At 47.2% G+C, this 16,334-nt stretch overlaps 2 protein-coding genes across 4 annotated transcripts; both read left to right on the plus strand.

Annotated features, from left to right (window-relative positions):
- Positions 1–638: 638 nt before the first annotated feature.
- Positions 639–12,569, plus strand: LOC121565774. Of its 3 annotated transcripts, none has more exons than XM_045218643.1 (5): positions 639–732; positions 8,988–9,112; positions 9,670–9,706; positions 9,896–10,170; positions 10,682–12,569. In XM_045218643.1, the coding sequence occupies exons 1-5, from the start codon at positions 712–714 to the stop codon at positions 12,567–12,569; spliced, it is 2,346 nt and encodes a 781-aa protein (XP_045074578.1). In that variant the 5' UTR covers positions 639–711. The 3 variants fall into 3 exon arrangements, with proteins under 3 accessions (XP_045074578.1, XP_045074579.1, XP_045074580.1); XM_045218644.1 differs by having other exon boundaries at positions 9,998–10,170; XM_045218645.1 differs by lacking the exons at positions 639–732; positions 9,670–9,706 and adding an exon at positions 8,783–8,821.
- LOC123487406 lies at positions 12,567–15,927 on the plus strand. The gene is made up of 4 exons (XM_045218646.1): positions 12,567–14,353; positions 14,606–14,814; positions 15,156–15,243; positions 15,673–15,927. Exons 1-4 carry the CDS (start codon positions 13,033–13,035, stop codon positions 15,855–15,857), a joined length of 1,803 nt encoding a protein of 600 aa, XP_045074581.1. The 5' UTR covers positions 12,567–13,032; the 3' UTR covers positions 15,858–15,927.
- The last annotated feature ends 407 nt before the right edge of the window (positions 15,928–16,334 follow it).

Genomic DNA, 16,334 nt, shown 5'->3' on the forward strand with positions numbered 1-16,334 from the left:
CCCGTTTTTGTCTCTTTTTTAAAATAATTTTAACTGGAAATATGTACAATACATATGCTATGTTCGTCAAATCAGGATCAGGAGGTTCACAGGTTTTTTCGTGTCCTTTTTTTTCTTTAAAAGGATGAAACTAGCATGTACATATGAAATAGTGACTGAATTCGAAACTCCCATGAATTCTTTCAGTATCTGAAGATTGCTGTATATTTTATGAGTAATAAAATAAAGAAATGAGTTAGTAAAAAGAATATGGGTTATCTGTTGTATGTGACAACCGCAGTATCAATTTCTAGGTGACAGTGGTGCTAATCCCAAAAGAAAGGCTACATACAACAAGGAACAAGAAGTCTATTGGCAAAGTGATGAATATTGCATGTACCTTGGCCTAACGGTGTGGGTTATGTATTTTATTTTTCATGGCGTCCTCAACATTACAGTTTTAAGGGCAACAATAGCCTACATTTGTTTACAACTCGCAGGATTTCCATACATGAGCTTTCAACAACACAGAGTGTTGCATCAGCACGAGATCGAAAGTGCGTCAAATCTGTACAGGTCATTGTTACGTCATCACTGATAAACGTTGAAAGTGATCAGAAACCGCTGGAGCAGTTCAGTCTAATCCTCCCAGATAGTGCTGGAGGATTGCGTTTGTTTTCGCTCTGGATGCGCGTTCATTTTGGCAAGGAAATGTGCTGATTTTGCAAGGAGATGGAGAATAAAGAGTTCAAGGTAGGCATGTTATTTATTTTTAAATCTTCAATTATATTAATTACTGTGGATTAAATATTGTTTAACAAATGAAATAATGTGCTATTCATGCTGTAATATCAAACTAGAAAGTCTATGGCCGGGGAGTCATGAGAGTTGGCTAAAGGTACAGTAGGGTCAAATGGGGGTCAAAGGTTATGACAGCACCTTCATGAATTCGTCCAAAATGGCACCCTATTCCCTATGTAGGCTAGTGTACTACTTTTGACCAGGAGCCATAGAAGGGTTGGCTGACGTCACGAAAATGATGCTCGCGCATCGATGGCCGGAAGTCGTGTATCTTGTTATGATTCTGAACCTCAGCTAACAACAAGCTGCCATGTGGGGAATCGTAGCTCTGTGGCATGTTTCAGCTTGTTGTATGGTGTTATTGATACCATGTCTTGTTTTGAGGTGTTTTGACTGATATCATGTCTATGCAATGACTCAAATTCGCTACCTAGCTAACCAACAACAACTGTAACAATGTATTTGAGACGAGTTCATTGTTCAAATGTATTTATGTTTGCATTAAACATTTAGAGACTAAATATAGTTTACATGTTGTCAACAGTCTAAGTCAAACCCTGTCTATTTTGCCCCATAGTTGCATGCCAGTTTTGTTGCTTAACAACCAACCCCTCTATAGAGTCCCACAGTGGAGGTGTGATAATACCCATAAAACCTAGCGGTCAAACAGGGACATGGTTCCAATCGTTTTTCCACCATTTATTTTTCCCATAGGCGATTTTAGAAACACATAAAATAAGGGCTGTATTTCGTGTAGGCTTACCCTGGCGTGACATTTTTGTAACTATGTAAATCTCTCTCGGACAAGTTGACTTTTATCAGTATATTTACATTTTACATTTATATCATTTAGCAGACGCTCTTATCCAGAGCGACTTACAATGGTGCATTCAACAATTGGTGCATTCAACTTATGATAGCCAGTGGGACAACCACTTATTTTTTTTTTTTTTTTTTTTATGGGGGGGGGGGGGGTAGAAGGATTACTTTATACTATTCCAGGTATTCCTTAAAGAGGTAGGGTTTCAAGTGTCTCCGGAAGGTGGTCAGTGACTCCGCTGTCCTGGCGTCGTGGGGGAGCTTGTTCCACCATTGGGGTGCCAGAGCCTGAAGGTAAGGAGGTGCCGTTCCCCTCACAGCTCCGTAGGCAAGCACCATGGTCTTGTAGTAGATGCGAGCCTCAACTGAGCGGGGTGACATGAGAGAACTTGGGAAGGTCGAACACCAGACGGGCTGCGGCGTTCTGGATAAGTTGTAGGGGTTTAATGGCACAGGCAGGGAGCCCAGCCAACAGCGAGTTGCAGTAATCAAGACGGGAGATGACATGTGCCTGGATTAGGAACTGTGCCGCTTTCTGTGTAAGGTAGGGTCGTACTCTGCAAATGTTGTAGAGCATGAACCTGCAGGATCGGGTCACCGTTTTGATGTTAGCAGAGAATGACAGGGTGTTGTCCAGGGTCACGCCAAGGCTCTTTGCACTCTGGGAGGAGGACACAATGGAGTTGTCAACCGTGATGGCGAGATCATGGAACGGGCAGTCCTTCCCAGGGATGAAGAGCAGCTCCGTCTTGCAGAGGTTCAGCTTGAGGTGGTGATCCGACATCCACACTGATATGTCTGCCAGACATGCAGAGATGCGATTCGCCACCTGGTTATCAGAAGGGGGAAAGGAGAAAATTAATTGTGTGTCGTCTGCGTAGCAATGATAGGAGAGACCATGTGAGGATATGACAGAGCCAAGTAACTTGGTGTATAGAGAGAATAGGAGAGGGCCTAGAACTGAGCCCTGGGGGACACCAGTGGTGAGAGCACATGGTGCGGAGACAGATTCTCGCCACGCTACCTGGTAGGAGCGACCTGTCAGGTAGGACGCAATCCAAGAGTGAGCAGCGCCGGAGATGCCCAACTCGGAGAGGGTGGAGAGGAGGATCTGATGGTTTACAGTATCAAAGGCAGCGGATAGGTCTAGAAGGATAAGAGCAGAGGAGAGAGAGTTAGCTTTAGCAGTGCGGAGAGCCTCCATGACACAGAGAAGAGCAGTCTCAGTTGAATGACCCGTCTTGAAACCTGACTGGTTTGGATCAAGAAGGTCATTCTGAGAGTGATAGCAGGAGAGTTGGCTAGAGACGGCACGCTCAAGAGATTTGGAGAGAAAAGAAAGAAGGGATACTTACTTGTCTGTAATTGTTGACATTGGAGGGATCGAGTGTAGGTTTTTTGAGGAGGGGTGCAACTCTCGCTCTCTTGAAGACGGAAGGGACATGGCCAGCGGTCAAGGATGAGTTGATGAGCGAGGTGAGGTGAGGTGAGGTAAGGGAGAAGGTCTCCGGAAATGGTCTGGAGAAGAGAGGAGGGGATAGGGTCAAGCGGGCAGGTTGTTGGGCGGCCGGCCGTCACAAGTCGCAAGATTTCATCTGGAGAGAGAGGGGAGAAAAAGTCAAAGCATAGGGTAGGGCAGTGTGAGCAGGACCAGCGGTGTCATTTCACTTAATAAATGAGGATCGGATGTCGTCAACCTTCTTTTCAAAATGGTTGACGAAGTCATCCACAGAGAGGGAGGAGGGTGGGGGGAGGAGGATTCAGCAGGGAGGAGAAGGTGGCAAAGAGCTTCCTAGGGTTAGAGGCATAGGCTTGAAATTTAGAGTGGTAGAAAGTGGCTTTAGCAGCGGAAACAGAGGAAGAGAATGTAGAGAGGAGGGAGTGAAAAGATGACAGGTCCGCAGGGAGTCTAGTTTTCCTCCATTTCCGCTCGGCTGCCCGGAGCCCTCTTCTGTGAGCTCGCAATGAGTCGTCAAGCCACGGAGCAGGAGGGGAGGACCGAGCCGGCCGGGAGGATAGGGGACATAGAGAGTCAAAAGATGCAGAAAGGGAGGAGAGGAGGGTTGAGGAGGCAGAATCAGGAGATCGGAGGGAGAAGGATTTAGCAGAGGGAAGAGATGATAGGATGGAAGAGGAGAGAGTAGCGGGAGAGAGAGAGCGAAGGTTGTGATGGCACATTACCATCTGAGTAGGGGCAGAGTGAGTAGTGTTGGAGGAGAGCGAGAGAGAAAAGGATACAAAGTAGTGGTCGGAGACTTGGAGGGGAGTTGCAGTGAGATTAGTAGAAGAACAGCATCTAGTAAAGATGAGGTCAAGCGTATTGCCTGCCTTGTGAGTAGGGGGGGACGGTGAGAGGGTGAGGTCAAAAGAGGAAAGGAGTGGAAAGAAGGAGGCAGAGAGAAATGAGTCAAAGGCAGAGACGTAGGGAGGTTAAAGTCACCCAGAACTGTGAGGGGTGAGCCATCCTCAGGAAAGGAACTTATCAAGGCGTCAAGCTCATTGATGAACTCTCCAAGGGAACCTGGAGGGCGATAAATGACAAGGATGTTAAGCTTGAATGGGCTAGTGATGTGACAGCATGGAATTCAAATGAGGAGATAGACAGATGGGTCAGGGGGAAAAAGAGAGAATGTCCACTTTGGAGAGATGAGGATTCCTGTGCCACCGCCGCGCCGACCAGATGCTCTCGGGGTATGCGAGAACACATGGTTAGACGAGGAAAGAGCAGTAGGAGTAGCAGTGTTTTCTGTGGTAATCCATGTTTCCGTCAGCGCCAAGAAGTCGAGGGACTGGAGGGTAGCATAGGCTGAGATTAACTCTGCCTTGTTGGCTGCAGAACGGCAGTTCCAGAGGCTGCCAGACCACTAGGTTTTATGGGTATTATGACTCATACTGTGGGACTCTATAGGGCTCCAGCCAAAAGAAGTGCACTATATTGGAACTAGGGTGCTATTTCGGACACAAGCATAGATATGATGCATTATTATGTGACCATAGAAATAGAATCACTAGAAAGGATAGAGCCTCTGACCTTGGCAATTTGACTGGTAAACTGAACTGCACACCTGATATGATGTTCTGGTGATTCTATTTCTCTGAATATGATGCATTATGATGTGACAATGAGAGTTGGGTTAATGGTGCTCTCAAGGCAACTGGGAACTCGAAAAAAATAACTAGGTCAAATCATGACGTCCGTGATCTTCAGGTCGGAAAGTCGGAGCTCTAGAAAGATGCCAGAATTTCCGACTTGGAATTCCTTTTTACATTTTGTGGTGGTAATTTTATCCCCTTTTTCTCCCCAATTTTTCGTGATATCCAATTGGTAGTTACGATCTTGTTACGATCTTGTCTCATCGCTGCAACTCCCCAGCGGGCTCGGGAGAGGTGAAGGTTGAGTCAGGCGTCCTCCAAAACATGACCCGCCAAGCCGCGCTGCTTCCGACTTGGAATTCCGAGTTGGATGACTGTTCAAAACGATTTTTCCCAGTCGGAGCTTGTTTTTTTTTCCTATTTCCCAGTTGTCTTGAACGCACTGAAGTCGGAAGTCAGAGATTTCCCAGTTGTTTTGAACACGGCAAAAGGCGACACAGTAGGTGACATCTAAACATGACTTTGTGCTGTCTTTCAGAGGTCAGAGGTCAATGGGAATGACCTCACCCTCATAGACCTGGATGACCCCATCAATGAAGCTGATGTTATGAAGGAAGTCAGGTAAGTGATTTACACTAATGACACATTTGTGACTGGTTACAGGATCACATAGGCCTACAGATACAGATTCAGTAGTAGGTCAAAGGTCACCGCCTATGGAGAGGTAGGCCCAGAGCCATGTATTTAGAGAGTTGGGACATTGAGATATAAACTCAGCAAAAAAAGAAACGTCCTCTCACTGTCAACTGCGTTTATTTTCAGCAAACTTAACGTGTAAATAACGCATCTCCCGAGTGGCGCAGTGTTCTAAGGCACTGCATCGCAGTGCTAGCTGTGCCACTAGAGATCCTGGTTCGAATCCAGGCTCTGTCGTAGCCGGCCCCGACCGGGAGACCCATGGGGCGGCGCACAATTGGCACAGCGTCGTCCAGGGTAGGGGAGGGAATGGCCGGCAGGGATGTAGCTCAGTTGGTAGAGCATGGCGTTTGCAACGCCAGGGTTGTGGGTTCGATTCCCACGGGGGGGCAGTATGAAAAAAAAATATATATATATATAAAAAAAGAATAAAAATAAAATAAACAAATGAAAGAATGTATGCACTCACTAACTGTAAGTCGCTCTGTAGCTCAACTGGTAGAGCACGGCGCTTTGTAATGCCAAGGTAGTGGGTTCGATCCCCGGGACCACCCATACACAAAAATGTATGCACGCATGACTGTAAGTCGCTTTGGATAAAAGCGTCTGCTAAATGGCATATTATATTATTATTATTATTATAAGAGCGTCTGCTAAATGACTAAAATGTAAAAATGTAATGTAAATATTTGTATGAACATAACAAGATTCAACAACTGAGACATAAACTGAACAAGTTCCACAGACGTGTGACCAACAGAACAAAGGGGGGGGTCAAAATCTAAAGTAACAGTATCTGGTGTGGCCACCAGCTGCATTAAGTACTGCAGTGCATCTCCTCCTCATGGACTGCACCAGATTTGCCAGTTCTTGCTGTGAGATGTTACCCCCTCGTCCACCAAGGCACCTGCAAGTTCCCAGACATTTCTGGGGGAATGGCTAAACCTAGCCCTCACCCTCCGATCCAACAGATCCAGGCTCTTCGTGGCAGAACACTGACATTCCTGTCTTGCAGGAAATCACGCACAGAACGAGCAGTATGGCTGGTGGCATTGTCATGCTGGAGGGTCATGTCAGGATGAGCCTGCAGGAAGGGTACCACATGAGGGAGGAGGATGTCTTCCCTGTAACGCACAGCGTTGAGATTTCCTGCAATGACAACAAGCGTAGTCCGATGATGCTGTGACACACCGCCCAAGACCATGACGGACCATCCACCTCCAAATCGATCCCGCTCCAGAGTACAGGCCTTGGTGTATCGCTCATTCCTTCGACGATAAACACGAATCCGACCATCACCCCTGGTGAGACAAAACCGCGACTTCGTCAGTGAAGAGCACTTTTTTGCCAGTCCTGTCTGGTCCAGCGACGGTGTGTTTGTGCCCATAGGCGACGTTGTTGCCGGTGATGTCTGGTGAGGACTTGCCTTACAACAGGCCTACAAGCCCTCAGTCCAGCCTCTCTCAGCCTATTACGGACAGTCTGAGCACTGATGGAGGGATTGTGCGTTCCTGGTGTAACTCGGGCAGTTGTTGTTGCCATCCTGTACCTGTCCCGCAGGATGTTCCGATCCTGTGCAGATGTTGTTACACGTGGTCTGCCACTGCGAGGATGATCAGCTGTCCGTCCTGTCTCCCTGTAGCTCTGTCTTAGGCGTCTCACAGTACGGACATTGCAATTTATTGCCCTGGCCACATCTGCAGTCCTCATGCCTCCTTGCAGCATGCCTAAGGCACGTTCACGCAGATGAGCAGGGACCCTGGGCATTTTTCTTTTGGTGTTTTTCAGAGTCAGTAGAAAGGCCTCTTTAGGGTCCTACGTTTTCATAACTACCGTCTGTAAGCTGTTAGTGTCTTAATGACCGTTGCACAGGTGCATGTTCATTAATTGTTTATGGTTCATTGAACAACATTTTACATTTTAGTCATTTAGCAGACACTCTTATCCAGAGCGACTTACAGTTAGTGAGTGCATACATTTTCATACTGGCCCCCCGTGGGAAACAAACCCACAACCCTGGCGTTGCAAGCGCCATGCTCTACCAACTGAGCTACAGGGGACTAGCATGGGAAACAGTGTTTAAACCCTTTACAATGAAGATCTGTGAAGATATTTGGATTTTTACGAATTATCTTTGAAAGATCCTGAAAAAGGGACGTTTTCTTTTTTTGCTGAGTTTATGTATACATTACATGACACAGTAGATATCCATATGACAGCTTGCTCCCCATGGGCAATGTTGACATTTTAAACAATGCTATGTAACTGAACATCTATAATTAGAATGTACTTATAATGAAAGGATAAATGAAAGGCTCCAAGGCGCTAACATGGAGTCCTTTTAAAAGTTGGCAGAATTCTCTAAATATTTGGCTCTGGATAGGCCGAGTCATCTCAAGAGTATTGGAGCCATAGAATTTGAGTGATTCTATTCTAATTCTAGAATGATTCATTCTAATTCTGTGATTCTAATTCTATAATTACACATCCTCACACTCACATTATAGCAGTGACCTAAGAGAGATTCCTTTTCTCTATCTAGATCCCATAAAGATCACAGAGAGGCTGAGAGACTGACCAAGTTGGACGAGGCTGTTCTAGACACAGATACCCCAACTCAGTCACAGGAGGTTGAAGAAGAGAGTGAGTTGGACGAGGCTGTTGCCATCCCATCTCAGTCGCAGGAGGTTGAAGGAGAGAGTGAGTTGGACGAGGCTGTTGCCATCCCATCTGAGTCGCAGGAGGATGAAGGAGATAGTGAGTTGGACGAGGCTGTTGCCATCCCATCTCAGTCGCAGGAGGTTGAAGGAGAGAGTGAGTTGGGACGAGGCTGTTGCCATCCCATCTCAGTCGCAGGAGGTTGAAGGAGAGAGTGAGTTGGACGAGGCTGTTGCCATCCCATCTCAGTCGCAGGAGGTTGAAGGAGAGAGTGAGTTGGGACGAGGCTGTTGCCATCCCATCTCAGTCGCAGGAGGTTGAAGGAGAGAGTGAGTTGGGACGAGGCTGTTGCCATCCCATCTCGGTCGCAGGAGGTTGAAGGAGAGAGTGAGTTGGGACGAGGCTGTTGCCATCCCATCTCGGTCGCAGGAGGTTGAAGTAGAGAGTGAGTTGGGACGAGGCTGTTGCCATCCCATCTCAGTCGCAGGAGGTTGAAGGAGAGAGTGAGTTGGACGAGGCTGTTGCCATCCCATCTCAGTCGCAGGAGGTTGAAGGAGAGAGTGAGTTGGACGAGGCTGTTGCCATCCCATCTCAGTCGCAGGAGGTTGAAGGAGAGAGTGAGTTGGACGAGGCTGTTGCCATCCCATCTCAGTCGCAGGAGGTTGAAGGAGAGAGTGAGTTGGACGAGGCTGTTGCCATCCCATCTCAGTCGCAGGAGGTTGAAGGAGAGAGTGATTTGGACGAGGCTGTTGCCATCCCATCTCAGTCACAGGAGGTTGAAGGAGAGAGTGAGTTGGACGAGGCTGTTGCCATCCCATCTCAGTCACAGGAGGTATGATGTATTTTTCTATTACATGGATGACATTTCATTGAGATATTTTGTGTTTTAATGACGCAAAATTGAATTCCAGCCTAACTCTGCTTTCTGTTGTCGCCATCAGGCTGCAGTGGTGACCTTCACTACCGTGACCCATAAGGATGAAACTTCCCAGACCAGCCTCACCCTCAGCAGGGGAAAGAGAAGCTACCCAGACCTACACACCTTTGTGCAGGACATGAAGGACGAGTAAGTTGCTCTTTGGCTTCCCCATGCATCCCCTAGATATGTTCCCTATCTCAATTGCATACTCCTCGTGTCCTCTCTTCTCAAAACCCATTGGATGAGAAAGCCAGAGGTCCCGCCCTTCTGACCTTCTCATCCAATGGGTTTTGAGAAGGAGGTGAGGAGATTGAGAGTCTCCCATAGTCTCGGGCCAATACAAAGGACTCAACGGACCAAATAACCAATCAGGGATGTCTGGGTGTGGCCTAGTTCCATAGAGGTCCATCCTTAACGTAGTCTAAGATAATAGAGGTAATGTCCATCCATAACGTAATCTAAGATAATAGAGGTAATGTCCATCCATAACGTAATCTAAAATAATAGAGGTAATGTCCATCCATAACGTAATCTAAAATAATAGAGGTAATGTCCATCCATAACGTAATCTAAAATAATAGAGGTAATGTCCATCCATAACGTAATCTAAAATAATAGAGGTCATGTCCATCCATAACGTAGTCTAAGATAATAGAGGTAATGTCATGTAGTTCATTGTGTACTTGCATTTATTTACTTTTCAGCCATTGGAATCTGCTGAGTGAGAATATGCGTGCCGGGGTGAGTTATAGTCACCTCTAAAGTAGTTAATGTTGGTAAAATGGACCAAACATTCATTTGTGGAAATCCTGCAGGACCTTTAATCCTGAACCACTGCTTTAATTGACTAGCTTGAGTAAATGGTTCTACGTTTTATATCAGTGCAGCCCCTTTAACAAACTAACTCTGGATGGTCTTTTAACATTGCAGATGAGCAGACATGAGTTTAGTGCCAAGTGCATGGATATTGTAGCATGGGTGATGGAGTCTACATCCACTGTGGTTGTTCCCGCCCTTGACCTCACCATGCAGATAGAGCTCTCTGATTCGCCAAGCTCTTCTGGATCAGGAAGTAATGAGGCAGGAGAGGTGACCTCTCTTGGCCGCAGCGTCAGATTCAGCTGTAGTGGAGGACCCAGCAGGTGCACCAGCGCCAGAACCGCCTGCAGCACACGCACTCCCACGCCTTTCCCCTCCTCTCACAGGTACCTAGCCCTATCCCCTCCTCTCACAGGTACCTAGCCCTATCCATGCCTCTCACAGGTACCTACCCCTATCCCCTCCTCTCACAGGTACCTAGCCCTATCCATGCCTCTCACAGGTACCTAGCCCTATCCCCTCCTCTCACAGGTACCTAGCCCTATCCTCTCCTCTCACAGGTACCTAGCCCTATCCCCTCCTCTCACAGGTACCTAGCCCTATCCCCTCCTCTCACAGATACCTAGCTCTATCCCCTCCTCTTTTTGCAGGTCTTTCCTGTTATAGGTACAAATATCCATTCCAGATCCACTTAGTGAGAAATACTACTTAGATACTACACAACCACTCTAAAAAGTTTACTCTAAATGTTAATGTTTGGACTGAGTGTGGTTTGAGATGGTTCACAATGCTTCCTTTGAATAACAATAACAAGGTTGAGTTTGTGTCCCAAATTCTTGGATCATATTTTTTTATTTTGTTACCATGTATTATTAATTTCTATTGTGCATTCTGCAGGTGTTTGACCTCTTTGCTGAGTGAGGACAATGAGCGATATGTCTCCTCACCTGAGGGTGGCGATAGAGAGATGAGACACAGACCACACTCAGCACCACTGAGATCTGTGTTTGGCATCTCTGAGGACTCTGTCTTCGACATGGTCCAGAGCGGCCAGTCGCAGGGTGACATCGTACCGCCGCCCAAACGGAGTAGACAGGAGAAATACAGACCTAGCAAAATGTCAACGGACGGCAAGTTTATGATGGGTATTGTCGAGTTGGTTATAAACCTTCTCAACTCCAGATGGGCTGAGCTAATGCGAAGTGTCAGTCAGGGAACTCTAGTTCTGCTGACTGGAAGTATCTCAGCAAGTCAACAGTTTGCCCAAGAGATGCTAAGCATGGCGACTTCTAAGATGTATTCCCATGCCATAGAGCATATTGCGCTCGGCCACAAGTCTCCCCTTGAGTTAGAGAGGGAGCTTGAGGCCATCTTGGGTCCTCTGGCTGGACAGGTCATAGTCATCATCATAGATAGCATCATCAAGGCTAAAATCAACGGAGGAAATGAGGGGAGAGCGACCAGCCCCTTGACCTATTTTCTAACTGCCATTTCGGCAGAAATACAAAGCCTAGTGGTTCACAGATCGGCTAGCAGACCATCCACCAGACTGTCCAACAACGACCCACTGCTGAACATTTCCAAGTCGAAGGTCTTAAGATCAGTTCTGCTCAAAATGGCAGAGCTCTTTGGCCAAGGTCCAAGTGAAACCTGTCTAGTTCCACTAGTCCAGAGTCAGTCCAACAACTCCATTTGCGACTGGACTGTGAATGCAGGCACCATTCATCCAAGTACATTTCTGTCCGACAACAGAATGATAGAAGTGTCATCCGATGTTGTGGATCTTGTACTTGAGGTTTTTTGGATAACAGGATTTTTGGATAACAGGAACCCGTCAAGGCCACAGAGTGCCTGCTCCCACAACTCAGCTAGTGGAGCAATAGATATGAGAGCTCTTGCTGGGGACTTGGTCAGACAGGTGTCTGTCAAACTCAGCCCGTTTGTCTCTGAGAGTCAACTCTCCACCATGTCCATGACAGATCTGTCATCATCTTTTTCTGACTCCACCTTGAAGCAGTTGTGTTCTCGCTCTGTTGTTGCTCTGGTAACTGCCTGTCAAGCAATCAAAACAGAGCTCGAGAACCAGAGACCTACCAACCTGGCAGCCAGAGACCTACTATCGTCTCTGGTAGAGACCATTGAGGACATGGATATCTCTGACATCCTCCGGGGCCCGTCGGCCATTTTGGAGGTGGCTGCTGTGATAAAGCACCCAGAGATGTCCACCTCGACAATATACAGATCTCTGCTTCTCGACTCATCTCTCGCCTCCTCTAAGATGGTCACTGAGAGCATTATCTTCAACAACCCATGCCCATCAGAGGAGAATGTGAGTATTCAGAAGGAGCTCCCTGCTGATAAAGTTGACATCCTCCATGGTCAACCAGTGGAGGAGTATATTGTCAAAGCTGAGCAATGCATCACTCAGGTCATTCAGGATGCAGCTGTGACATATACTGCTGCGCTGGATAAAACCGACACTTGTGGGAAACTGTCGGAAATCCTATCTGTCCATGTTTCCTCAGAGAATATTGAGGAGGCATCCTCTGATCTCTTTGGTGGAATTATTTCCGACCTGCTTGAGGTATATGAGGTCAATAAGGCCTCCAAGCGTACGAAATCAGGTCGCAAAATGTTCTGGGTGGAAGTGAGTTCAGGTTCCCAGAAGATTTATACCAAAACCCTGGACAAACTAAGGAAGCTGTTCACCTCCCACCATCTCACTGAGGGAAAAAAATACTCCTGTGCAAATCGAGCTTTCTGCAACTGGACTACTTGTAACTGAGGCCACTGTGCAGGAATCTCCTGTAACTGAGGCCACTTTGGCAGTGTCTCCTGTACAGAAGACAGACAGTAAGACCCCTTCTAAGTCCTCAGCCTCAGCCTACCAGCTCACCCTCGACACCTGCACTAAAGGGGTAATCAAACAGGTGATCTCGGTGCTGAGGGTGGACACTTCAAAGGAAAACTGCTCCGCTTCCGTTGGGGAGAGCACGTCAAATTCATCCTTCGACTTCAACCAGAAGTTGGACTCGATAATTTCGAAATTGGAGGACCTCACCATTTCGAGTGATGTGACGTCAGCCGAGATTGCCACACTCACGCGATCTCTTAGTGCAGCCAGCAGAACCTCTAACATTTCTATCCAGAGCTTTCACAGTGCTGAGTTCCGAGCTAAGGCCAAACACATTGTGAATGAGACCATTCTCAGAGCTGCTAGCAAAGCCAGCCATTCTTTGCTACAGAGCATGCCTAGCACCACCTTCTCACACCATGCGGTTTCTACAGCCGAAGATATAGTAAATATTATCATGCAAGACCTTGAAAGTGTATCCCAGTACACTGTGGACGACGCAGACTCCTTCCCACTAGGAGAGAAAAAGCTGGAGTTCCAGCTCAAACCCAGAGTTGTCTTTGACAACTTATTGGATGCTGCTCAAACCATGTACCACAGAGTAAAGGATAGACTGAACATCTTTTTCTCTTTTCCACCAGTGTCAGTCACCACAGCCAAATATGTGCTGGACTCCACCCCTGTGGAGACACTCAGACGTTCTAAGTCCGCTGACACTGCTCTTGTTGAGGACAGGAGCCGCCCTCCGTCTGTGAGAAGTGAGAAGCCTTTGTCAAAAGTCTGTTTGGCTAAAAGGTCTAAAACCCTTCTGTCTTCGAGTGGCTCTTCAACAGACCACCATGTAATTGACACATGCAGTGAGGATGTCACTCTGCCCACCAGGAGTATGTCAGTTGTGAGCAACAACAGTTTGAAGAGAGCCTCTCCTCTCCACGGCAGTGGATTGAGTGAAAGTTGCAAACCTCTTGTGGCTCTAAAAGACGTAACAGTGGCAGTCAGCCAAGAAGGCTTTAGCAAAACTGCAAAGAAGACGCTCAGCTTGATCCTAAATGTGATCAAGTGTAGAGTGGCCAACTCTGAGAGTTCATCTGTTGGGCAGATTGCAAGTGAGGAGTGTCTGATAGCCACTAACATGTTAGACTCTGTACTGGAGAGCCTTGACCAGTTGCCTGACATGAGCGCTGCCGATGAGATCACAAGGACAGAATCCCATACCTCTATCGCAATGGACGAGACAGGTTCACGGTCAATGCTTGTGAGCCAACAAGAAATAAACATATCTGACACCAATATCATAGTTAAAACTATAATGGACACATTGAAGACGGACGACCCAGAGATGACTTCAGCAGAAGAACATCTGGATAGGCTCCTGTCAGTTGAAGCCCTTCAAGGTGCATCTGGCAACCTGATCGCAAAGGTCCATGGTCTCATTCAGGAGATAACCATAAACCGTCAGCTTCAATCCATGGTTGGCCACAGAAGCCTCTCTCAACCAGCGCTGCCTAAACCAGCCCTGAGGAAGCTGTCAAAGGACGATGCCTCAGAGCTCATTTACAACTTTGCCCAGACTTCTGTTAGGAGACTCCTGGGGCAGTGTATGGGAAGGCCTATGACACCATCAGCTGAAATGGTTTTGGATCAGGTCATCAAGTTGATGACAGACGTGGTGATGGACAGCCTGACTTATGTGTCCAAGTCTACAATGGAGGATGGTAAGTGAAAGTACCTCTTTTCATCTGCATAGGACTTAATTGTAACATGATGCTCAATACATTGCGTTTTATGATGTAAAATTCACTGGTTGTGTCCAAAATGGCCAGACCCTATGGGTCCTGGTCAAAAGTAGTGCACTATAAAGTGAAGAGAATGCCATTTGGGATGCAGTGACTGACTTCAATGGCTGCGTCCTCTTCTCCCAGTTATTGTACACAGGTCGGTCACACTAGCGTGCTCTTCTCACTCAGACACCAGCAATGCCACAAGTGACATCACTCATGGTGTTGTAGCTGACCTTAATGCTACTGAGGAATTCCCTGCCAGGAGCCTTAGCCCGGCTGATGTAAAGGCTGACGGCATGGCCCGCCTTCCCTCTGCCAGAGGGGAAGAGACTAAGAAGAACAGGAAGTGGCGTTTCCTACCGAAAATGCATAAGTTTCCAAAGATCATGATTAAGGTAGGGTGCTCTGTGTTTTGAGATTACATCTGTAAGGCAGGGCTGAATTTACCCTACAGATTCACTACACCCCTATTGTCTCTCAGCATTAGAACAAAACTGTTGTCATTGTCTTTAGGAGGTTGAGTGAGGACGCTGTAATGCAATCCTAATACACATGGGAGAGAGTCAATGGCTATGTCCCAAATGGCACCCTATTCCCTATATAGTGCACTACTTTTTACCAGCGCTCTATGGGCCCTTTTCAAAAGTAGTGCCTTACGTAGCGAATAGGGTGCATTTTGGGATGCACACTCTGTATTTTACACAGGCTCAGTTGTCCTGATGTGTTTTGTCAACAGCTGTTCAAGACAAAAGGGGAACCGAAGAGCCACCCTAAACAGGATGCACTGCCTACCAAACGTCTCAGAGAGACTCATATTTCACAGGGTAAGTGATAAGCATCGATAATGTCATATTGATGTATCACCCTATGACAAGCTTGTTAAAACAGTGACAACAGATACAGGCAGACCGACGGACAGACAGGCAGACGGACAGGCAGGCAGACAGACAGACAGGCAGGCAGGCAGGCAGACGGACAGGCAGACAGACAGACAGACAGACAGACAGACAGACAGACAGACAGACAGACAGACAGACAGACAGACAGACAGGCAGACGGACAGGCAGGCAGACGGACAGGCAGGCAGACCAGACAGACAGGCAGGCAGACAGACGGACAGGCAGACGGACGGGCAGGCAGACAGACAGACAGGCAGGCAGGCAGACGGACAGGCAGGCAGACGGACAGGCAGGCAGACGGACAGACACAAACACACACATTCATTTTCTGATTATGAAATGTTCTTATGACAGATGCTGAGTGTGAGGTTCCAGAGGTTCCATCCACTTCCCCTCCCAAGGAGGACCTGACAACCACACCGGCCCCTGCTCCCCAGGAGTCCCAGTCCCGTAAACGCCCACTCATAGTCAGGGTGTTACACGCTCTCTCCAGAGCCATCTCCAAACCATTCAGAGGAGCTTCTGGGAAGAAGAATTAGCCAAATGCCTGATTTTATTAATATTATATTTTAATCAGAGCCTTTATTTAATAAAACATTACTGCATTGATTTCTGTCTATAGTAGTCTTCATGTATGTGCAAGATAACGGTAAAGTACTTCAAATCACATAGTCAAAAGTATTCATAGTGAAGTACCGTTTATGATTATTGATTGTGGAAATACACATAATACAGAAAAGTTGTTGTCACATACAAAGACAGACATAAAGGAGAACTCCGTAGACCAGTCACATTCTCAAGCCATAACTAAATCCATGAATGGATCTCCTATAAGATGACAGGAGAACATTTGTAACACTTTCTATGAATCCAGGCTCTGTCGCAGCCGGCCGCGACCGGGAGACTCATGGGCGGCGCACAATTGGCCCAGCATCGTCCAGGGTAGGGGAGGGAATGGCCGGCAGGGATGTAGCTCAGTTGATAGAGCATGGCGTTTGCAACGCCAGGGGAGTGGG

Source organism: Coregonus clupeaformis, unplaced genomic scaffold, assembly GCF_020615455.1.
Source record: "Coregonus clupeaformis isolate EN_2021a unplaced genomic scaffold, ASM2061545v1 scaf1703, whole genome shotgun sequence".
Lineage (NCBI taxonomy): Eukaryota > Metazoa > Chordata > Actinopteri > Salmoniformes > Salmonidae > Coregonus > Coregonus clupeaformis.